This window comes from Mesoplodon bidens, assembly GCF_964165515.1.
Source record: "Mesoplodon bidens genome assembly, chromosome: 3".
Lineage (NCBI taxonomy): Eukaryota > Metazoa > Chordata > Mammalia > Artiodactyla > Ziphiidae > Mesoplodon > Mesoplodon bidens.
In genome coordinates this window covers 45,463,232-45,487,224 of record NC_138178.1, presented here as the reverse complement: position 1 = coordinate 45,487,224, position 23,993 = coordinate 45,463,232, and the positions used below count along the sequence as shown (strand labels likewise).

Below are 23,993 nucleotides of genomic sequence, written 5' to 3'. Positions count from 1 at the left end.
TTTCTAGGTCATAAATGGAAAGGTGTTCTGTGTTTTGCAACCTTGGAAATGCACTTTTTTTTTCTTTTTCCTTTATTTTTTTATACAGCAGGCTCTTATTAGTCATCCATTTTATACACATCAGCGTATACATGTCAATCCTAATCTCCCAATTCATGGAGATGCACTTTTCAATTTCAAGTCCTTTGAGTGCTACTTGATTTGTAATCCTTCCAGTCCTGGCTGCGGTAGCAGCACAGTCACTCCTAATATTTCCGCCTTTGAGTCTTGGGCCCAGGAGTTTGGCATCACTCTGACATAGACAAAGGCTCTTCGCTTCTACCTCTTCAGGACTTAATAGCCGAATTCCCTCTATGAATCAGTTGGTCTTGCAGCTACCTTCCAGGTAGCTTAGGTCACTCCTCCTTTTCCATTTTCAGAAAATATTTTTACTCCATTCTTTAGGAGATTTATTAGGTTCAGTGTCCCTCTTCAGGAATAGTGGAAAAAGCACCAGTCTTAATGCCATAAGGTCAGTGTTCAAACCTTAATCTCTCGTAGTCATAAGAACAGCTACGATATATTGATCTCCATCATGCATTTTGCTACTCACTTTACACCAGTAGGTGGTGGTCCCCTGTTTGAATTGAGGAGACCCTGACTCCAACACCTATGTCTTACTGTTTTCTATGTGCTCACAAAAAGCAACCACTGAGTGGGAGTAGACTTTACAGGTTTTGCACCTCTGTGGACTTCTTGGAGAATTCCAAGAATTCTCCAAGAATTTCCTGCTTCACAGTGTCATTAGGAAGCACATTTAGCCATGGGTGGGACATTCCATTGCAGGGACATGTGGTTGTGGCCATTATGGGGCTAGTTTCACCTTATTTGAGATATTACTCAGCAAACCAAACAGCCACTCCTATTGCCACTGTATGGTCTATATTTTACAAAGGACAGATTCTGTAGTACGCCTTTATTCCTATTACCCTGTGTCTATAAAATAAGATGTACTTGTCATAAACTGTAAGTAAATAACACCCAGTATTTACTTTCCATAAATTTCTGTAAACAGTTATATTCTGATCATAAAAGAGGCGTAGGCAGCAAGTAATGTCTTTTGAGTAAATGAATCGATGATGTCCATATCTTAAAAAAACAAAAAAGCCAGTATCTCATTTGAGTTGTTGACAGTGGTCTTCCAGAAGAACATTTACTACTTTCAAGAATCATTCCAGTGCCCCCTTCTTTCTTAATGTGTAGTTGCTTGTATTATTTGACTACTGGCTTATGTTAGTCACCTACTGAGGTGATGGTAACATTTCAGAAATAGTAGGTCAACTCCTGGATTTTTTCTTTATTCTTTATTCTGGTCTTTCTCTTTAATAATCATAAGGAATTGCAAATGGCTGAAGGATGCTTTTACAAATGATATATTTGGATGTCCTGGTAGTATTTGGGAATGTATATTTAATTCAACAGTGTCTGTAGATGATTTTATTTTTTCTCTGAATAACTTACTATGTTGGAATATCATCGAATACTATAATTTAGTCTTTTCACTTTGTGTAATTGGGGAAAATGGAATATTCCTGTGTAACAGGCACATTTATAAATATTAAGCCAAATTATATGTAAATTTAGATTGTCAGTTTTTAGCTATGTACCTCTCTTCTCAGTGTTAAGGGTGGATCTATTATATTACTATGAAACAGATTCCAATTTCTGTCTATTCTTCAATGCCATTACATTTCTACTTACTTCTCTCTACCTAAGATCTTTGCACAAACAAGATAAGCTCTTTGTTTATAATTTCATCTATTCTACTGTCAACCTATTCAGGAGGGCAGAAACCTATCTACTCACACCAGATCAGAAACTGAGAAGAGGAAGGTCACGTGCACAGAGGGCAGAGGCTATCTCCTCTTGTGGAAATGGGGAGCCCCACTCTTGGGCAGTACACATCTTGCTTTTGCAGTGAAAGTAAATGTATTTCACTTCAGGGTATAGCAATTGCAGTGATCTAAGACAGTTGTAGCCAGGGCTCATCTGGTAAACACAAGTTGCCCCTACTCATATCTTGGTACATTATAAAATGCTGCTTTTTTTGGGGGGGTTTTTCCTTGTGGCTTGTGAGATCTTAGTTCCCCGACCAGGGGTCGAACCCAGGCCCCCTGCAATGGAAGCATGAGGAGACTTAATCACTGGACCACCAGGGAATTCCCCATTATAAAATGCTTTTATGATGAACACTCTAGCTCTGAAATTGCCCAAAATCACCCAGTTAAAACTCATTGTTGGGCTTCCCTGGTGGCACAGTGGTTGAGAGTCCACCTGCTGATGCAGGGGACATGGGTTCGTGCCCCGGTCCGGGAAGATCCCACATGCCACGGAGCGGCTGGGCCCGTGAGCCATGGCCGCTGAGCCTGCGCGTCCGGAGCCTGTGCTCCGCAACGGGAGAGGCCACAGCAGTGAGAGGCCCGCGTACCGCAAAAAAAACCCCAACTCATTGTTAGATTGGAATGCCAAGGTAGCTTTTGTGATAGAGACCTCATAAATGATTGCACCTAAATTGACTTTCTTTCTCTATTTTTCCTAAAAGTTCAGGTACTGGTTACATTAAGAATAGGTTATAAAATTACATGCCTTGCCAAATAAGAACTTGATGAGGCTACACGTTAGTAATAGTATTGCTAAAAAGAAGTTTCAGTTGTTGAACACTTAACACAAACCAAGCAATGTGCTAAAACTTTCTGTGGATTATGTCACTTCATCCTTAAAGTAACCCAGTGAGGTTAGTAATGTTATCTCCACTTTGTAGTTGAAAGAGAGGAGACTTAGTTTGAAGAACTTGGACCAAGTCACACCAAGAAGAGTCCAGAATTTGAACCCAAGCCTACGTGCCACCACATTAAGAAAACAACATTCTCTTTATGTCTTACCCAGACATTAAGTTCCACTTAAGGATGATAAAATAGAACCATGTCTACTACCATTCATGACACATAGTAGTTGTTCAGGTAATATTATCCCTCCCTGCTTTTTTACTCTCTGTATTAAATGTGGTTGATAGAGGGAAAATTGGGCTTTTAAAAACTGGCGTATCTGGAGTAGATTTTGAATGATTCTGCCTAGTGATTGGGGATCGTAAGGTTGGAATCTTTGACTGAATTTAATAGGAAGTTTCATGGAGAATTTGGGCTATAGTGTGTGTGTGTGTGTGTGTGTGAGAGAGAGAGAGAGAGAGCTTTCCCATTTGCACTTAACTAAAATCAATTTCTTCTATCTTATTTCCTGAAAAGCAATTAAAATATATTTTATTTTTTAAATAAGGAAGAAGATCATTGACTTTCTCTCACCAGGCAATTATCACCACATGGTACATGTTGGGGAAGTAGGTGTTCCTTGCTTTCTGTTGTTAATCTGATGAGAGTGAGGGTGGAGATCACTTTGAAAAAATATTTGTGTAAGGAGGAGAGAGAGATGTGAGATGAAGAAGAAATCTTTCGCCTGTCTCAAATTGAGGGCATTCTTGACTTTTTAGAAGACATTTCCTTGAGGTATTTAGATGCTACTTCCTCCAGGAGGTACAGTGTTTAAAGAAGTGACCTTAGGTTCAAGTGCTCTCCATAGATTCTTTATTTTTCTTTTTTTGATAAAATTTATTTTATTTTATTTTATTTTTTACATTTTTATTGGAGTATAGTTGATTTACAATGTTGTATTAGTTTCAGGTGTATAGCAAAGTGAATCAGTTATACATATACATATATCCACTCTTTTTTTTTTTTTAAGATTCTTTTCCCATATAGGCCATTATATCTCCATAGAGTCTTTTTTTTTTTTAATCTTATTTTTCGATTAGGGATTCAGTTCTTTCTTCATTTCTAAGAAAGAATATTGCCTTCGTATTGACCCTTCGGAGCTAGACTGCTTGATGATGCTAATAGCAGTTAATACTTATACAGGGCTTACTGTGTGCCAGGCACTGTTCTAAACTAAACTTTATATGTATACTCAATCCTCACAACAGCCCTCTGAGATAGGTTTACTGTTGTGCTCCTTCGAATCTAAAATGTGTTGATGCTGCATTCTTGATTTTGCTTAGAAGTTGCTAATGAAAGGTTTCACACAACTGTATTTCCAGTGCCACCTTATTTAATAACAATTGCAAGATGTCATGGGTGGTAAGACTGTGAAATATAAGATGCATCCCACTTACCCCACTTTTAAAGAAGTTAAGAAAGCAGATACATGATAGTATTAATAAAATAGTTTATCATTCCCATTGTTAAGATGGGGATCCTGAGGCAAAAGACATTAAATTTTCTAAAGTGACATGACTGGATTCATATCCAGGTGATTCAACTCTAGAGTCCTTGCTCTTAACTTCCACTTTTTTTTATGTCTCTCAACAATTCATTGGAATTGAGCGCATGTTAATATGTGGAGAGACTGCCCAAGACCCCCTTCCTCATCCTTTCATTGTGGCATTCATGATAGACTGGCACTGAGATTCTTCCGAGGGAGGAAGTGTGTGTGATGTATGTATCACCTGCCTTTAGGGCTGTGATGAGGGCTGTTACACTAATGCATGTAAAGTGCCTGACATGTGGGCATCTTACTTATTTTTAGCAAGAGCAGTGCAATTGGGAGGCCTTGATGAACTAGCTTCCCAAGCATCAATACGCTGGAGTGCTTGCTGGAAACTGTGTGCACAAAATGCTGTTTGGGTGCCCCAAATTCTGCATTGTGTATTTTTACTGTTTGCCTGTCTGCTCTAAAATGCCAACATAAAAATAATTTGTCATTTCCGTAATTGGGGAGTGGAATATTTTTTTTTCTGAAGAACAGGTTCCAGAAACACCACTCAGGACTTGAGTAACAAAAATAAAAAGCAAAAATAATTTTTATTTTTTTAATTAAAAAATTTAAAAAAATGTTTATACTTAAAAATTTTTTTTTCTTTTTTGAAAAATAAATTTATTTATTTTTTATTTTTATTTTTGGCTGCGTTGGGTCTTTGTTGCTGTGCACGGGCTTCCTCTGGTTGCGGCGAGCGGGGGCTACTCTTTGTTGTGGTGCGCGAGCTTCTCATTGCGGTGGCTTCCCTTGTTGCAGAGCATGGGCTCTAGGCACGTGGGCTTCAGTAGTTGTGGCACGTGAGCTCTAGAATGCAGGCTCAGTAGTTGTGGCGCACGGGCTTAGTTGCTCTGCAGCATGTGGGATCTTCCAGGGCCAGGGCTTGAACCCGTGTCCCCTGCATTGGCAGGCGATTCTTAACCACTGTGCCACCAGGGAAGCCCTGATTTTCTTTTTTTTAATGTGGATCATTTTTAAAGTCTTTATTGAATTTACAATATTGCTTCTGTTTTATGTTTTGGTTTTTTGGCCCTGAGGCATGTGGGATCTAAGTTCCCTGACCAGGGATCAAACCCTCACGCCCTGCATTGGAAGACGAAGTCTCAACCACTGGACCGCCAGGGAAGTCCCCAAAATAATTTTTAATAATATAAAGATGGTTCTACGTGAAGACCTACCAGAAGCTGAAACTTAACATTTAGTTGTCTTTACCTCGTGGTGGTAAGCGGTGGCGAGACAACCATATATAGGACTGCAGGATGGGTTTGGGATTGTAGTCTGCTATGGACTAGAATTATATTCTCCTGAAAGATGGAATGATTCCATTAACTCTAGGCTTTGACTAACTGACTGTAAGCTCAGATAAGGAACCTGTCACCACCAATACCCTAAAAAAATCTCTGTCAACAATTTGAAGAGCTGCCTGTTCCCTGAATACTTCTATTTCCTAGCAGCTTCCTTACTCTTTAGAATTCTGGTCTCTGTTAACCCAGACCAGCCTGGTCATTGTGACCAACTTAGGGTAAACTGTAAATAGCATCCCAATTTGCTAAAGGTTCCCCCCAGCTGAAATCTCTATTTTATTGTTGGATTACAGATCAGTGTTTTGCTGCCAGGTCCTTGAGATAAGGCAGGAGGTGAGTTCTCAACCAAGGAAGCCTGTGTCACTCATCATACCTTTCCCTGTTGTTTATTGTATTCTCCTCTGCCAGTATCCCTTCTCCCAACCTGTTTACTGTACTCCAACACGTACAAGCTGTTCAAGTGTAGAAAGAGACTATACTGTGATGGAGATAAATATTTGAGTACAGATTGTCTACAGTTGGGGTAATTATAAGTAAAATTATAAGTTTGTTGATTTGGTATAAGTTTAAAGCACCAAACCATTGCTTTTGGTGCTTCTGAGTATCATTGTACATTTTTAGTCTTGAACTGTTTGAACATCTTATCAGTCAACTTGGACTGTTTTGAACCAGTTTTTACCTTCAACTACAAGCAGTTTGATAAAATTAGAGCAATTGTGACCCAGTTGGAGATAGATTTAATTGGTCAGCACTAGCTTGATTCAGTAAAATATGCTCTGAACCAATCAAACCTTAGGTGAGCCAGTCAGAACCTACTTGTCCAGGTCAGAGCTTATTTGAGCTAGCTAAAACCAGTGTGAAGCAATTTGAGCTCTTAAAACCAGACCTAAATGATTTTGGTTAGATACATGTGGTTTTAACCAAAGTGGCTTTAGATCAATCAGAAATGGTTTTGTAGGTAGAATGTCTTTGAACTTAACTCTTTCACTCTGAACCAGAATGAACCATTGAGATCCTTTTGAACAAGTATGAATTTTTTAGTATTGATCAGAGTGCTTTATACAATTTAAACCTGTTCTTAAGCTGGTCATAACCCTTTTGAAATTGACATATCTACTTAAAATTAATTGAAAATGGTTTGAACCAGTCAAAAAAGAAGGTGATGTTTGCTGACTCGGTAAACTACTCTGAGCCAGTCAGCAATCTTTTGTGCCAGAAATACATGTTTTGAGCTGCCCAGAGGCAATTTCAGAAATTGTTCTAGGTCTTCAGAGCCTGTCTGATCTGTCCAGAATCGGGAGAAGAGAGTGAGGCAGCATTTACTGAGTACCCAGCATATGCCAAGCATTGTGCTGGGCACTCCACAAAGAGTATCTCATTCAATCCTTAGAACAATGGTGTGAAGTAGTGTACATTACCTTCTTTTTCATGGAATGGAAACCTGAAAATCCAAGACTGAAAAACATCTGAGTAGCCAGTATGTGGGAGATATGGAATCCAATCCAGCTCTGCTTGACTTCAGAAGTCACATGTTTCCTGTTAGGCTACCTTGTATGATATCCTACCTGGTCACTTTTAAATCCAACATCCATTTGTAAAAACTTGAGTAATGGCCACAAAGCTTGAGGTAGAATGGACATTGGACTTGAAGTTAGGAGACACATGTTCTAGACTGTGCAAATGAGTTAAACTCTCTGGGTTCTGCTTCATTCTTTAGCAAACTGAACCCAGAAAATGGAAGGTCTGAGCATTTATTTTCAGGTCAGCAAGGCAGATAATTGTCTAAAGGTGCAGTCTGAAGAGTATAAAATATGATTAATTTCAATGGTGGTGTCTATACCTTCAGCTGTGGTATTTTGTTTGTTAACACTTCTTTTATGATGGTTTGGTTTGGGAACAAACTGTTATATATTGCTGTCATCACGAATAGAAGACAAAACCCATGAAGATCATTTGTAGGCTTACCTGTGTAATTCTTCTCCCATGATAACTAAACATATTAAATTTTGGTGCAGCAGAGATAGGTTCATCTGTCTTTGAATGCCATTCAAGTAGGTTTAGAGAATTCTAGAAGAGTATGCCATTGGTGACAACATTTTCTCCTGTACCTGAAATGATACAGAAACTAGTTATAAAAATGACCAACTTTTTTCAAAATAAAAGTAAAGAGGAAATAAGGTAGCCACAGCGACTTCTTGCATCATCCTCCTTGCAAAATTTGGAGTTGCTTTCTGCTTCCTCATTTATTTGGAGGGGAGCCCTCCCCAAAATGATTCAATGTTATCTGGACCTACTTTTCAATTCTTAGCTCTTATTTATGAATAACTTGGAGCCAAGTGAGATGCTGTGATAAAACATACTAGAATCTTTATTTGTATCCAAGTGGTCATCTTCTGGAGAGGCATTCTGTTATACACCATTAATACTGGCAACCCGCACCTGTGAGTACAGAAGCTATAACATAGGATAGCCATCATCTGTACAGTGTCACACCTTATAGTGTGCAAATAGAATGCCAAATGTTTGTAGAGGCTTTGCTCTTGTCGACTGACCAGCCATATCTGAATGTGAGGCCACAGCTCTGCACTAAGGGACTCTGTGGAAGTCACTGCAGCAGCTCTTGGGGATCAGAATTCAGGATTTTTGAGCATAAGGTGAGTCACCAAATTGAGGATAGGGTGGGGGAGGCAACCTTGAAAATCAATAAATGTCCTTGCCTGAGCTTTTATGAATTTTATGGATCTATAGAAATAATCCTATAGGAAGCGTTGAGAATTGTGGTAAAGTTTCTGGGCAGGAGATGGCTGGGTGAAAAGGGGACAGTGAGAGGAAAATCAGCAGCATCTAAGGTAGGGCATATGGTGTGTATGTGGATGGGTGAATATGCATGTTGAATGGGCAGGTAGAGTTGTCAGTGGTAACGGAATAGCTGATTGTTTTTCTGATTTTCAGGAGGGTTTATCGGTATTAGAAATGGGAGGAAACAAGAAGTAAGCCTTCCCTGGAGACAGACTATATTTCTAGTCAGACTGATATTTTGAATAGTTTGAATCTATTTAGAGGATAAAAACAAATCTTGAAAAGTGCTGATTGCAAAGGATAAAAAGTAACCGTGGTTAGGTCTTGCTGTAAAACTAAGAATATTTCTTCTCAAAGGTAGACTTCTGGCCAATACTGAAGAGCTGAATTGGTAGCATTTCCTGTAGAATTCCAAGGCAAATGTAGATAAATGAGCCCTTCATGGTGGAACTCAGTTCTCAAGTGAGCAGTGATACTCTAGAAAGATCTGATTTAACATGTAGTAACAATAATAATTTGTAAGGAAGCTGCAAACCAAGTTTTACTTGTGAACTTAACATTATCTTTGAAGGAATGATAATCACATGTGAAAATGCATAGGATAAATGAAATTGCCTCAGTGTCCGAGTAAAAAAAGAAAAGCCAAGGATGCAGCACTAGGAGACTTTGAAAAAGGAGGGGCAGTTGGAACCACTTGCACTCTAAGAATTATTGTTGTTCCTGTAATATTCTCCTTCCTCCATTCTTTCTTTGTTTTGTCAACTCTTGTTCTACACGATCTGCGTATAAGCCTTAGTGACCATTATCTTCTTGATGTTCATTCTCACTTGGAATTTTTGTCTTAACAGTACTATAATATGCACGATAAATTTAACCTAAACTGTTAGTTCTTTACAAGTTCAGTAGCATCTCATCTAGCAAATGATTAAGTCCTTGGGATAGTGAATAATGTCTAATCCTCTCTCCGCTTAGGCACATAGGTGTTATGTAGAAGTACTTGATGAACTGGATATTAAAGGAAGTCATTTTCTTCATGGAAGATTCTAATATTTTCTGATCGGTTTTTGGTAAATATACATTTGTTTGTATTTTTCAGGTGAACCGCTGAGTTCTTCATTATGTCTGATGGAGACTATGATTACCTCATCAAGTTTTTAGCTCTGGGAGACTCTGGAGTAGGGAAGACCAGTGTACTTTACCAGTACACAGATGGTAAATTTAACTCCAAATTTATCACGACAGTCGGCATTGATTTCAGGGAAAAGAGAGTGGTAAGTTCTGTATCCTTCTATATAAAAACATAATCTGAGTCAACATTTGCCTGTCTGTTTTGTTTACTTTGTAGGAATTAGGAGGACAAAGGTTGGAATCTAAAATTAAAGGGTACATATAAGAGTGTATTATGTTCAGTCTGGGCAATGTGATTAAAGGCTGTAACTGAGGACACTTCATATAAAATCAAGCAGATAAAATAAAAGTGAAGATTTAAAAAAATTTCCTTGATACTCTTTTGGCTGGTATGTTCCTTCTGATTTCCACAAAGTTATTTGTGGAATTTGCTTCGTACCTTTGTTATGAAGCTTGCAATCTTCCCTGCTCCTCATACCCCTGTTTTGTGGGCTACTTCTTCCATTTTTGATATCATTTTTAATGGATTTTCTCTTAATTAAGGCCTCAGCAATCGCGTGTGGAACACTAAGTGGCAGAACTCATTGATCCCACCAGGAGTGTGAGGTTGGAGTAGGGATGGGAATGGTGGTAGGGCAAATGGATCTGGGAGGTAACCAAGGGAACAGCAAGGTTCTGCAGAATAAGGGAAGAGGATATTTAAAAAATATATATTTAATTTATTTTTCAAAGGACAGCAAGACAAGTTATTGTGGGGTAGGGAGGAAGGCAGGAGGTTAGTATGTCCAGGAACTACATTTCTTACTGAAAAAGCAGCTGTTCCCATGAAGCAGGTCAACAAGTAGTCAGGAGATTAATGACAAAAACCCTGCAGTGGAGAGTATTCTACCTGGGAAAAATGAATGGTCTCTGGCTTCTAGGACAGAAATATTCATTCCCTCTGATCCACCCTAAGTCTTCCACTACCAGAGAGTCTGGGTTTTTTTCTTTTTTTTTTTTTTCTTTTTAAAAATTATTTTTAAATTGAGGTATAGTTGCTGTACAATATTGTATAAGTTTCAGGTGTACAATATAGTGATTCACAATTTTTAAAGGTTATATTCCATTTATAGTTATTATAAAATATTGGCTATATTCCCTGTGTTGTGCAATATATCCTTATAGCTTATTTATTTTATATATAGTAGTTTGTACCTCTTAATCCCCTACCCCTATCTTGCCCCTCCCCTATATGCTTGTGATTATATTTATTAACTAATCCCCATTTTATAACTTTGTTTTTTAAAAATAACTTTATTGAGATATAATTTATATAAAATTCACCCATTTAACATGTACCATTCAGTGGTTTTTTAGTATATTCACAGTTGTGCAACTGTCACCACTACCAAATTTTAGAACATTTCATCACCCCAAAAGAAACCTCACATCCTTTAGCATTTTTCCATTTTCCCTCCCCCAGCCACTAATCTACTCTCTGGATTTGGATTTATCATGTAAATGGAATCATACAATATGTGGCCTTTTGCGTCTGGCTTCTTTTACTTAGTGTAATGTTTTTTGCATAACGTTGTATCATGTATCAGAACTTTATTCCTTTTTATGATCAAATAATATTCCATTGTATTGGTATACCACATTTTGTTTATCCATTCATCCATTGGTGGACATTTCGGTTGTTTCACTTTTTAGCTGTTATGAACCATACTTCTATTAATATTCATATTAATAGAAGTATCATATCATTTCAGTCACCATTAAGTGTAATATAAGCTGTGCATTTTTCATAGATGCTGTTCTTCAGGTCAAGGATGTTCCCATCTATTCCTAATTTGTTGAGCATTTTTATCATGAAAGGTGTTGGACTTTTTCAAATGCTTTTTCTGCATCTATTGATATGGTCGCGTGGTTTTAGTCCTTTATTCTATAACTGTTCTATTCCATTACAAATCAGTATTGATTGATTTTTGTATGTTATACCAATTTTGTTGTTCTCGTGATAAATTCTACTCAGTCATGTTATATAATCCTTTATATATTTTTCTGGATTCTTTTTGCTAGTATTTTGGTGTCTGTATTCAGAGTGGATATTGTTCTGTAGTTTTTTATCCCCTTGTATCTTTGATTTTGGTGTCAGGATAATATAGGCCTCATAAAATGAGGTGGGAAGTATTTCCTTCTTTTCTGTATTTTGGAAGAGTTAGAGAAGGATTGGTGTTAATTTTTCTGTAAACATTTGATCAGATTCATCAGTGAAGACATTTGGGTCTGGCCTTTTCTTTGTGGGAAGTTATTTTTGTTATGAATTCAGTCTTCTTATTGGTTATATATTTCTTTAGATTTTCTATTTTTTCTTGAGTTAGTTTCAATTGTTTGGGTCTAGGAATTTCTCCATTTCTTCTAAGCTATCTAATATTTTGGCATACAGTTGTTCATACTATTCCTTTATAATCTTTTTACATATGTAAGGTTGGTAGTGTTGTCCTTTCTTTCATTTCTGATTTTAAGAATTTGAGTCTTCTATTTTTATCCTTGATTAGTCTAACTAAAGGTTTATCAATTTTCTTGATTCTTTTTTCAAAGAAAATTTCATTTATTTCTACTCTAATCTTTCTTATTTCTTTCCTTCTGCTTGCTTTGGATTTAGTTTACTCTTATTTTTCTAGTTTTTTGAGGTTGAACTTTAAGTTATTGATTTGAGATCTTTCTCATTTTTTAATATAGGTGTTTACTGCTAAAAATTTCCCTCTGAGCACTGCTTTAAGTTCACTTGATATTTTTTGTATGTTGTGCTTTTCATTCATCTAAAGGTATTTTCTAGTTTCCCTTGTGTTTCTTCTTTGACCCATTGGTTATTTAAGACTGTATTGTTTAATTTCCACATGTTCATGAATTTTCCAACTTTCTTTCTGTTAATGATTTCTAATTTTACCACATTGTGGTTAGAGAACATACTTTTTATGACTTCAGTTTTTTTTAATTTATTGAGGCTTGTTTGATGACCTAACATACGGTCTGTCCTTGAGAATGTTACATGTGTACCTGAGAAGAATGTGTATTTTGCATTTGTTGGGTGAAATCTTCTGTAGATGTCTATTGTGTCTAATTGGCTTACAGTGTTCTGCAGGTCTTCTGTTTCCTTGTTCATCTGCCTGCTTGTTTTATCCATTATTGAAAGTAGAGTACTGAAGTCTCTAAATATTATTGTCAAATTGTTCATTTCTCTTTTTATCCCTATGTATCCTTAATAAATCAGCCCTTTTATCATTCTAAAATATCCTTCTTTGTCTCTAATAACTCTTTTTGTCTTCAGGTCTATCTTGTCTCATATTAGTATAGCCACTCCAGCTCTCTCTTTGTTATTGTTTGCATGGTATATATTTTTTTCATCCTTTTCCCTACACCTTTTTGAATCTAAAGTGTGTCTTTTGTAGATAGCATATAGTAGGATCATGTTTTTAAATCCATTCTACCAACCCTTGCCTTTCACTTGGAGTCTTTAATACATTTACATTCAATATAATTACTGATAAAGTAGGATTTATATCTGCCATTTTGCTACTTGTTTTCTGTGTATCTTATCTTTTTTCTGTTGTTTCGTTATTTCTTTGCAACTGTGTTACATAGATATTTTCTAGTGTATTATTTAAATTCCCTTCTCATTTTTTACTATATATTTTTTGAATTATTTTCTTAATAGTTCCCCTAGGGATTACAGTTGTCATCTTAATTTTTAACAATCTAGTTTGGATTAATACCAACTTAATTTCAATGCCATACTCTGCTCTTATGTGGCTCTATTTCCTACCCCTTACTTTGCACTGTTACTGTCATACAAATTGCATCTTTATACACTGTGTGCCCATCAACACAGGTTTATGATTATTAATTTATGCAATTGTATTTTAATCAGATGGAAGAAAAGAGTTGCAAAAAACCATTTATACTATCTTTTATATTGACCCACATAGTTATCTTTACTGGTGCTCTTTATTTCTTTGTATGGATTCAAATTACTGGCTAGGGTCCTTTCATCTCAGCCTGAAGCTCTGTCTTTATTATTTCTTGCAGGGCAGTTCTGCTAGCAATGAATTTTCTGTTTTTGTTTATCTGAGGATGTCTTAATTTCTCTTTTAATTTTATTTTATTTATTTATTTATTTTTGCGGTACGTGGGCCTCCCACTGTTGTGGCCTTTCCCGTTGTGGAGCACAGACTCCGGACGCGCAGGCTCAGCGGCCATGGCTCACGGGCCCAGCCGCTCCGCGGCATGCGGGATCCTCCCAGACCGGGGCACGAGCCCGCGTCCCCTGCATCGGCAGGCGGACTCTCAACCACTGCGCCACCAGGGAAGCCCCTTCTCTTTTAATTTTAAAGGATAGCTTTGCTGGATATAGGATTCTTGGTTGACAGTCTTTTTTCTTTCAACACTTTTTGTCATCCTACTTTCTTTTGGCCTTCATTTTTTTTGATGATAAATCATCTTTTAGTCTTATTGGGATCCCTTGCATGTACTGAATCACTTTTCTCTTGCTGCTTTTAAAATTCTCTCTGTCTTTTGATTTTGACAGTTTGGTGGTGATATGTCTAGTCAATATCAGCAAGCTTATCCTTCTTGGAGTTTAGTGAGTTTCTTGAATGTGGAGATGAATGTTTTTCATCAGATTTGGAAATTTTTTGGCTATTATTTCCTCAAATATTTTTTCTGCCTCTTTCTATCTCTCCTTTTTTTTTTTTTTTTTTTTTTTTTGGTACGCGGGCCTCTCACAGTTGTGGCCTCTCCCGTTGCGGAGCACACACAGGCTCCAGACACGCAGGCTCAGCGGCCATGGCTCACAGGCCTAGCTGCTCCGTGGCATGTGGGATCTTCCTGGACCGGGCACGAACCCGCGCCCCCTGCATCAGCAGGCAGACTCTCAACCACTGTGCCACCAGGGAAGCCCTCTCCTTTTTTTTAATTTTTATTTTTTTACGGGATTGCTAGTATGCATACATTGATATGTTTGATGGTGTTCCATAGGTCTCCAAGACACTCTTCACTTTTTTTTAAAAATTAATTTATTTATTTTTGGCTGTGTTGGGTCTTTGTTGCTGTGCATGGGCTTTCTTTAGTTGCGGCAAGTGGGGGCTACTCTTCGTTGCCATGCACAGGCTTCTCATTGTGGTGGCTTCTCTTGCTGTGGAGCACGGGCTCTAGGCACATGGGCTTCAGTAGCTGTGGCGCATGGGCTCAGTAGTGTGGCTTGCGGGCTTCAGAGTGCAGGCTCAGCAGTTGTGGCATGCAGGCCCAGCTGCTCCATGGCATGTGAGATCCTCCTGGATTAGGGCACGAACCCACATCCCCTGCACTGGCAGGTGGATTCCCAACCACTGTGCCACCAGGGAATTCTCTCTCTTCACTTTTATTCATTCTTTTTTTTTTTTTCTTTTGTGACTAGACTAGGTGATCCCAATTGACCTATCTTTAGATTCAGTGATTATTTCTTCTGCCAGTTTAAATCTCCTCTTGAGCCCCTCTAGTAAATATTGCACTTCAGTTATAATTTTAACTCCAGAATGTCTGTTTACTACTTTTTATAATATCTATCTCTTTATTGACATTCTCTATTCAGTGAGGCATTATTCTCATACTTTCCTTTGATTCCTTAGACATGATTTCCTTTAGTTCTTTGAACATATTTATAATAGCTGATTTAAAGTCTTGTAAGTGCAACATCTGGGCTTCCTTAGGAATGGTTTCTTTTGGTAGCTTTATCTGTGTGTGTGTTCCTATTTCTTTGTGTGTCTTATAAATTTTGTTGAGAACTGAACATTTACATTGATAGAATGTAGCAACTCTGGAAATCAGATTCCTCCCCATTCCCAAGGGTTTCTTGTTTTTCCAGTTTATTTTTGTTGTCACTGTTTGTTTAGTGATGTTCTTGGGCTAATTCTCTGAAGTCTGTATGTCTTGTTATATGCAGCTACTGAAGTCTCTCCTTAGTTAACTTAGTGGTCAGCTAATGAGTGGACAGAAAGTTTCTTAAATTCTTGAGCCAGCATATCTCTCAGCTTTCTCTGAGGGACTCTGTGTGTGTGTGCTGGGATGTTTGCTTAATGCTCCTGCAGGCAGTTTACAACTCTGCCTTAGCCTTCACTTCTGCTTGAGAAGAGCCTCAAGGTCAGCCAAAGGTGAGAGATTAGGGCATTTTTAGGTCTTTCCTGGACATATGTACAACCATGCACATGAGCCTGGCCTATTAGTTTCCAAGGAATATTTTGAAACTTTTCAAATCTCTCTGTGGACATCTCATATCTTATCTTTAAGATTTTTGGTTAGATTTTTGTTAGGTCCAACTGGTCTTGCTGCCTTTGGTAGCTGTGATGTTAAATAATTGCTGCTGATTGCTTTCAACAAAGGGTCTAAGGATAGGGTTTTCTCATAGAGCAAGTTAAGTCAGATAAAATAAAGATAAGACTTGGGAATGGAGCTTTACAGGCAGATTTCAGACACTACTCTGGGGATGAGACTTCTGGGGAACTCCAAACCTGTTCTGCCTCTCCTTCCTACAGTGGTTACTGCACTGATGGTTTTCACAGCTACTGTAGTTGTGCATTTGTTGGTTTTCAAGGCTACAGTGGAGCTGGGGAGGGGGAATGGGAATATGACAAGTTAAAAGGGCACAAAATTTACAATTTTTACTGATATTCAGCTGCTTTTCTTGAATAGGTGCTCCTTGGAATGTTGCAAGCTTTTGTTAATTTTAAGGATTTGGAAAAAGTTGATTTTGACTATTTTTGCCAGTGTTTTTATTGCTTTGATGGAGGAAGAGATTTTCAGAGGCCCTTCCTATAAAACTGTTTTAAGAGTACTTTTTAAAGATAGGATGGGGAGAAGGTAATATTTCCTGAAACTAGTGACCTGAGGGGACTTTGAGGAAAGGTGAGCTGATTATTATTTTTTAATACAAATTATGTATTACTTGTATATTTTGTAATATATTTATAAAGATATATAATGTGCATACATCATTTAATACAAATTATTGTGTTACCCAAAGACGATTATTTGGAATAAAATACAAATAAGATTGTATTCCAGATGGGATTTCCTTTAGAAGTTTAGATGCTTAGGGGAGTTGTACTGAATAGGAAAGTAAGAAGTTCTCTCAGAAGTTCTCTTTTTCTCTTTCATTTTTCCATTTTAGGTGTACAGAGCCAATGGACCAGATGGAGCCACTGGCAGAGGCCAGAGAATCCACCTGCAGTTATGGGACACAGCAGGGCAGGAGAGGTATGAGATCTTTAGTTATGTGCTCCTTACTGGAGGAAAGGGGAAAAACAGCTACGCTCTTCCCACAGTGACCTGAGCAGGAAAAGGCCAGCTGATTAGTTGATTTGCACCTGGATAAGACATGCTGCCAAATTAGCAGGAAATGTATTAGTCTGAGATGATAATGGTGGCTTTATTTCATACAAGGTCAAAGGAAAAATGAATCCTTTCCAAAATGGAGCCTTTTACTTATGGACTTTTTTCTTTTTCTCCCACCCTTTTTTTAGACCTGTATACTTTTCTCCATTTGCTTTTGCTGTTTACTCAACCACAAAGAAAGCTGTAGAGTTGTATGCATTATTCTTACCTGATTGTTGAAACCTAGTAGAAAATATCATTGGAATTAATTTATATGGTCAGAGGTTGCTTGACAAAAATGTCACATGAAATCTTAATATGAAGTTACTTTTTAAAAATTGCAGTATAGTTGATTTATAGTGTTGTGTTAATTTCTGCTGTATGGTAAAGTGATTCAGTTATACAAATATACACATTCTCTTTTATGTTCTTTTCCATTATGGTTTATCAGAGGATATTGAATATAGTTCTCTGTGCTATATAATAGAACCTTGTTGTTTATAATAGTTTGCATCTGCTAATCCCAAACTCCCAACCCATCCCTCCCCCACCCCTCTCCCCCCTTGGCAACCACAAGTCTGTTTGAAGTTGCTTTTAGTTAGCTATAGCTATGTTATCCCTCACAGTTTCCTTGAAGGATTTTGTTTGTTTAACTTTTTATCATGGGAAACTCCGAGTATATGCAGAAGTAGAGAGGGGAGTACAGTGAACTCAGGTACTAATTCCCTGGTTTCAACAGCCATCAAGTTGTGGCCCATCTTACTTCACGTATATCCCTCACCTTTTCTCACCACCCCCACCGCCCAGTTATTTTGAAGCAAATCCCAAATAGCAAATTATTTCATTCATAACTATTTTGGTACGTATCTCTGAAAGATAAGTACTCTTTTTGTAAAAACATGGATTAGAAATACTTGAGAAAACTTAAAAGAGCGGATTAGATGACAGATTCGTACCAGTATTTTCCTCCCTGGAGCCTATGCCTGTCAGTTGCAGGCTTTGCATAAAAGCAAAATAAGAGAAAACCTGCTACTAGAGGGGGAGAGAGAGGGGAGAGAGCAGGATAAATCCTTGGTAGAGAGAGTACCAAGAAAGGGGAGATTGAGGCAATACTATCCCCACCTTAAAGCCAAAGAAATGGTTCTCAGAGATAAGAGATTTCTTTAGAGGCTGAAAATTAAAAGGTCATGGAACACATTGTGATGTTAAATCAAGTCAAGCTTTCACAGGACAAAGAAGACAAACACAGCAAGCACCATTGCTTTTGGCCTATTTAACTCTTAATTGTACAATAAATTCTTGGCTGAGACTAAGGAATCACGAGCTAGTTCTTGTCATCCCTGTCCAGCAGGCTGGGTTTTTAAATCACATGGCCTATTAACACATAAACTTTTATCAGTTAGATAAATAACTGTATTATACATGTTTGGAATATCATCATCTAACTTATTTAAAATTTTTTAAAAGTTTACACAGATGGTCTTTATTTTAAAAGAAAATTGCAAGTTTAACTTTGGATAATTGTTGGCATTTTAGAAAGTCTAGATTTGTTTTCACATATTCTTTCTTGCTCTAGATAACTATTTACTATATTTTGTATGCTATCCAATATTATTGATTATGTACATAATTTTACACTGTTGAAATTATCTATTAATGTAATAGCATAATTCAGTAAATCTTGCACAAATAAGATTTATGCATGTATAATGTGCACATATAATGTAAAATTACTAGAAACAGCGGCATGTTATTAAACATCTAACTTGTTTTTGATGAACTGTTGTAAGAGGCTGAGGGCACTGCTGGTGGCTTTATATTTCAAGAGTCGGGCCATGGTTTAGGTGACCAATCTGCTTTATGTTCCCAGGTTCCGCAGCTTGACAACCGCATTCTTCAGAGATGCTATGGGGTTTCTTCTGCTTTTTGATCTGACAAATGAGCAAAGTTTCCTCAGTGTCAGAAACTGGATAAGTAAGTGTTAATAGTCTCCCTGCCTCTTGCTTCCCACTCCCTGCAATAAAACCCCTTTTATATTCTACTTCTTTTGTAAGTTGTTCTGTAAGAACTCCTAGTGCTGTTTAAGATGCTGTTTAAAGGAGCAACGCTCTTTAATGCTCTTTGAGGGGTGAAGATAACCGAAATACTCTGCTTTCCCTAGTCATGCTAACTTTCATTTGTCGAGTGCATCCTGCACTCTAGATACAAGGATTGCTTTCTATGTAATCTCTTCATCAGTCTTTTCCACAAAGGGGACTCTTATCTGCCTTTTATAGATGAGGAAACAGAAGCCTAGAGAAGTGCTATCAGGTATTTTACCATCCCAGGGTTTAAAACATATATTACATTGACCCTTTCGAAAACTTAATGGACCCTACCCCTGGCTCCATGTCTCTTCTGTATTTAGAGGCCCTCTTTCTACTTTTAGGGCCGGAGCATTTACCTGGAGGATCCCGTCATAGAAACCTCTAGAACTGCATTGGCCAGAGTGGTCCCCAGCACAATATATATGAACCTGCATTTTGGCTCTTTGGAGACAGCCTAATCTCTTACATGATTGGTTATAGTAGCCATTTAAAATCCTGCCACTTGACCAAATGTATCATTTTCTTGCCTTGCAAATGTACATTTTCCTCTGTTGGTTGTATTAGTGTTACCTTAGAGAATCTATTGTGAGGGCTGTGATGTTAAATCCTTAACATCCAAATCTTTAAAGTGAAAACACTTATTTCGAAACACCCACTACTTAAAAATTTGGAGTTTTGGTATTACGAAAGGGTAATGGGCTGTGGTTTTTATAGTAGAAAACCTTATTTTAAAAAGTGAGGGACCTCCCTGGTGGCGCAGTGGTTAAGAATCCACCTGCCAATGCAGGTGACACAGGTTCATGCCCTGGTCCAGGAAGATCCCACATGCCGCGGAGCACCTAAGCCCTTGCGCCACAACTACTGAGCCCACGTGCCACACTACTGAAGCCCGTGAGCCTAGAGCCCATGTTCCACAACAAAAGAAGCCACCGCACTGAGAAGCCTGTGCACTACAACGAAGAGTAGCCCCTGCTTGCCGCAACTAGAGAAAGCCCGCACAGCAACGAAGACCAAACACAGCCAAAAATAAATAAATTTTAAAATAAAAAAAGAGTTTTTAAATAAGTAATTTATTAGTGCCTTGTTGTTTTCAAAGCATTTTCACATAGTTTATGTCTGATCCCCATGTGCCCCCTGTGAGCAGATGCAGGGAGGTGGTATGTCCTAATTTTAGGATGAAGATGCTGAGCCTTACAGAGTAACAGACTTGTCCAATGACATGGAGCTTTTGGCTTTTGATTCAGTGGCCTTTTTTTCCCCTTGATTCAGTGGCCCTTTATGTTCTTTCTCAACTAAGTTGATCACTAAGAGTTGAAGAGCTATTTATTACTTTAAATATAGGTTCCCCAATTTAGTCATGCTTACTGGGCTTCACTTCATTAAATGCCTGCCTGAGTCACACACCCTTACAATTGAATGGTGGTGGCTATTTCTAATCTCTTCTCATTCCTTGCTCATCATTCTCTCCTTTGCATCATCAGAACAAATTCTGGGGCTTTCTTAAGTCAAGCACTTTATAAGGATTGTTGTTAGAGATGGGCTCATAGAATCTTAGCATCGAAAGAGCATCAACCCACCTATTTTTCACTGGCAGAAACTGAAACTCTGGGCAAGATAAATCTTGTCCATTTGGGCTTTATGGCTAGTTAGATGAAGAACAAAATCATGTGAAATTACGTGTATGTATGTATTATTTTGTGTTTTCCTTATAGTGTAAAAGAATTCTTTTTGCCCAGTTGGGTAAAGAAAACATGCATATTGGAGATTTCACATCTTCAATGGAAAGTATTCTCCTCCCTCCAACCCCGTTTTTAAAAGAAAGGTATAAGGTTCAGTGTCAGAGGTGGTAATAGCAAATCTTAATTAGGAATAAAAATTTGTTAATTATCTATACATTTTATTTTTCCTCTTCCTGTTAGTATTTTGACTATTAGAGGGATCATTCGTTTCTTCTTTTTTTCGGTCAAATTAAATATATATATATATATATATATATATATATATATATATATATACACACCGATGGTGATAGAAGAACAGAGGCAGTGTTGCATTGAGCAGGTAGCTGAGTCCTGGGTGCTGAAGGCCCGGGGGGAGGAAGCAGGTCTGCCCCCTCCCTTTGCTTCTGCAGAGCTGCATTGCAGTCCCTTCTCCCTTGACCCAAGATCTGTTCGTGCCCTCTTGGGCAAGGGGTAAGAGTCCCAAGGTGATCCCTGCTGAGTTTAGGAGACTGAATAGAGAGCTGTGTCCTCTGGGCCTGAATTTGAAATCTGAGAGGAATCAGATAGTTTTGTATCACTCACCTGTCTTTCTGGAGCTTGGAGGACGAGCCAGTCATGCCCACAGGCAGCGTGTTTTGTAGGGAAACTCTAAAGCAGCCTATATTTCTAAACTTTTCTTCTGTAGCCTCACATAAATGGGACAAGAGCCCAGCAGATATATTTTTAACGTATTTTTGCCTTTATAGTTTTATTCCTGTTATTCCCTCTGTCTGAAAAGCCCTCCCCACACCCACTCCCATTTCCTTAAAAAGTTGAGTTTTACTTATTTGTTAAAATATAGCAAAATATGACCTCCATGAAATTTTCTGTGATAACTTTGTTGGATTAAATTTTTTCTCTCCTCTTAACTCCTATTACGTTTTGTACTACTTACAGGGTCCTTATCACATACCACCTCTAGTTGTAGTTATTTATGTATGTGCTTTTTTCCTTGGTGAGATTTTTTAAAAGAATTAATCAATTTACTTAAAAATTTTTTTAAATTTATTCATTTGGCTATGCCAGGTCTTAGTTGAGACATGTGGGATCTTTAGTTGCAGCACGCGAACTCTTAGTTGTGGCATGTGGGATCTATTTTCCCTGACCAGGGATCGAACCCGGGCCCCTTGCATTGGGAGCGCAGAGTCTTTAGCCACTGGACCACCAGGGACGTCCCTAATTTACCTTTTTTTCTTTTTTGGCTATGTTGGGTCCTCATTACTGCGCACGGGCTTTCTCTAGTTGCGGCGAGTGGGGGCTACTCTTCGTTGCAGTGCGCAGGCTTCTCATTGCGGTGACTTCTCTTGTTGCAGAGCACAGGCTGTAGGCACACAGCCTTCAGTAGTTGCAGCACGTGGGCCCCAGTACACGGGCTTCAGTAGTTGCAGTGCATGGGCTCAGTAGTTGTGGCACGTGGGCTCAGTAGTTGTGGCTCATGGGCTCTAGAGTACAGGCTCAGTAGTTGTGGCACACAGGCTTAGTTGCTCCACAGCATGTGGGATCTTCCTGGACCAGGGTTCGAACCCACAGTAAGTAATGCACAGATTTTGTAGAAAAGTTGGGAAAAAAGAAAAAGAAAAATTATCAATTATCGTACTTCCCAGACTCCTCAAAATAAATACTATTAAACATTACTACTGGTAATACACAGCAGCTCTAAATTCTTTATTATATTAACTTAATGGTTGTCAAGTGCAAGCATGCATCTAGATCCCCCCAGAGGGCTTGTTAAAACACAGATTCCAGGCCTCAAACCCAGCCTTCCTGATTCAGTAGATCTGGGGTGGTACCTGAGAATTTGCATTTCTAACAAGTTCCCAGGTGATGGTTAGGCTGCTGGTCCATGGACCTTACCTGAAGAGTTGCTGAATTAACTCATTTAATCCTCACCTAAACCCTATGAAGTCAGTACCGTCATTATCACCATTTACAGATGGGGAAACTGAGGCACAGAGTGGCCACATAACTTCCTCAAGGCCACACAGCTAGTAAATGGCAATTCAACCTTAGACACCCTGAGTCCTGAGTTCATGCTCATAATCAGGACACTGAACAGACATGGTGTTAACAGAGCACAGAGTCTCTCTGGAGACCAGAAAGGTTTCACAGTAGAGGTAACTGAGAGGCAAGTCTTAAAGGAAAGGTTGGGAGTCCCTGAAGGAAGGTTGTGTTTGGGTATTCAAGGGTGTGGGGACAGCATGTGTAACAGCCTGGAGGAAAGAAGGGACGTGGCTGTTGTTGGAAATGGTACACAGTTTGGTCTTGCCTGTATAGGTCTTGTTTCCCCTAACTGTCCCTTGAGGGCAAAGGTCAGTGCCCTGAATTCTACACCAAGTATCAGGCCTCCCTTATTGCTCAGTAAATACTTGGCGATTTGACTTTCTCATGATAAGATATAGCGAACATGACTTTATGATGAGGAACTAAAATGTCAACACTTTTCTGGTTAACCATGATAAAAAATAAATTAAGCCATACATTTTTGAGGATGTCTTATTGTGCAAGTTTGGGTTGCTTTCATTTCATTGTGGAGTGTGATGAGGAAGAAATAAGGCTTTATTTTCCTTCTTTGGGAGATTAAGCTCTTTAGCTTAGTTGAAGTTCCCTTGATTTAACTGCTATTAAAAATTATTGCCTATTTACAGGTTTTCAGGTGAAAAGAAATAGCAGCTATGGAGTAAGAATTGTAGTCTCCTGCTTCTTGGTTCTGGTGACAGAATCATTTACTATTTATTCTGGGTTTTCTATCTTCATTTGATCCTATATTTTGTTTGTTTTAGATAAATTGATTCTGCCTTAGGATAATAGAAAAATGTGAAAAACATTTCAGATGGAAATAGGTTAGTTTATAGAAAGACAATTTGTTTTAAAATGTCATTGCTATGGAGAGAAAATATGTGAAAAACAGAGCTTTAAGATTAGCCATAAGCACTAGTAAATCCTCCAAGTGTTTTTTTTTTTTTTCAAATGGCCTTCATAAGAAAGAGAGCTATGTTGTATGTATATGCATGTGTGTGTGTATGTGTACATAACTTTTGGAGAGAGAACAAATTCTCCCATTCCTCTCCGATATAAATAAGCTGGGGTATGTGCATAAGCGTAGGATTAGTTTTACATCTCTGCCCCATCCATTTAGTTTTATAGCTTAGGGTCTTGGTGCTTTGAAAGAATTATGTCAGTTCCTT

General features: G+C 38.2%; 1 protein-coding gene across 3 annotated transcripts in view; it reads left to right on the top strand.

The window, feature by feature from the left end:
* RAB27A (RAB27A, member RAS oncogene family) overlaps nt 1-23,993 on the top strand; it is an 82,143-nt gene that overhangs the window by 46,281 nt on the left and 11,869 nt on the right. For all 3 annotated transcript variants that reach the window (XM_081227052.1, XM_081227051.1, XM_081227050.1), the window contains 3 exons: nt 9,541-9,715; nt 16,759-16,844; nt 18,832-18,935. In XM_081227052.1, the coding sequence (XP_081083178.1) occupies nt 9,563-9,715; nt 16,759-16,844; nt 18,832-18,935 (343 nt within the window). In that variant the 5' untranslated portion in view covers nt 9,541-9,562. The remainder of the gene's footprint in view (nt 1-9,540; nt 9,716-16,758; nt 16,845-18,831; nt 18,936-23,993) is intronic.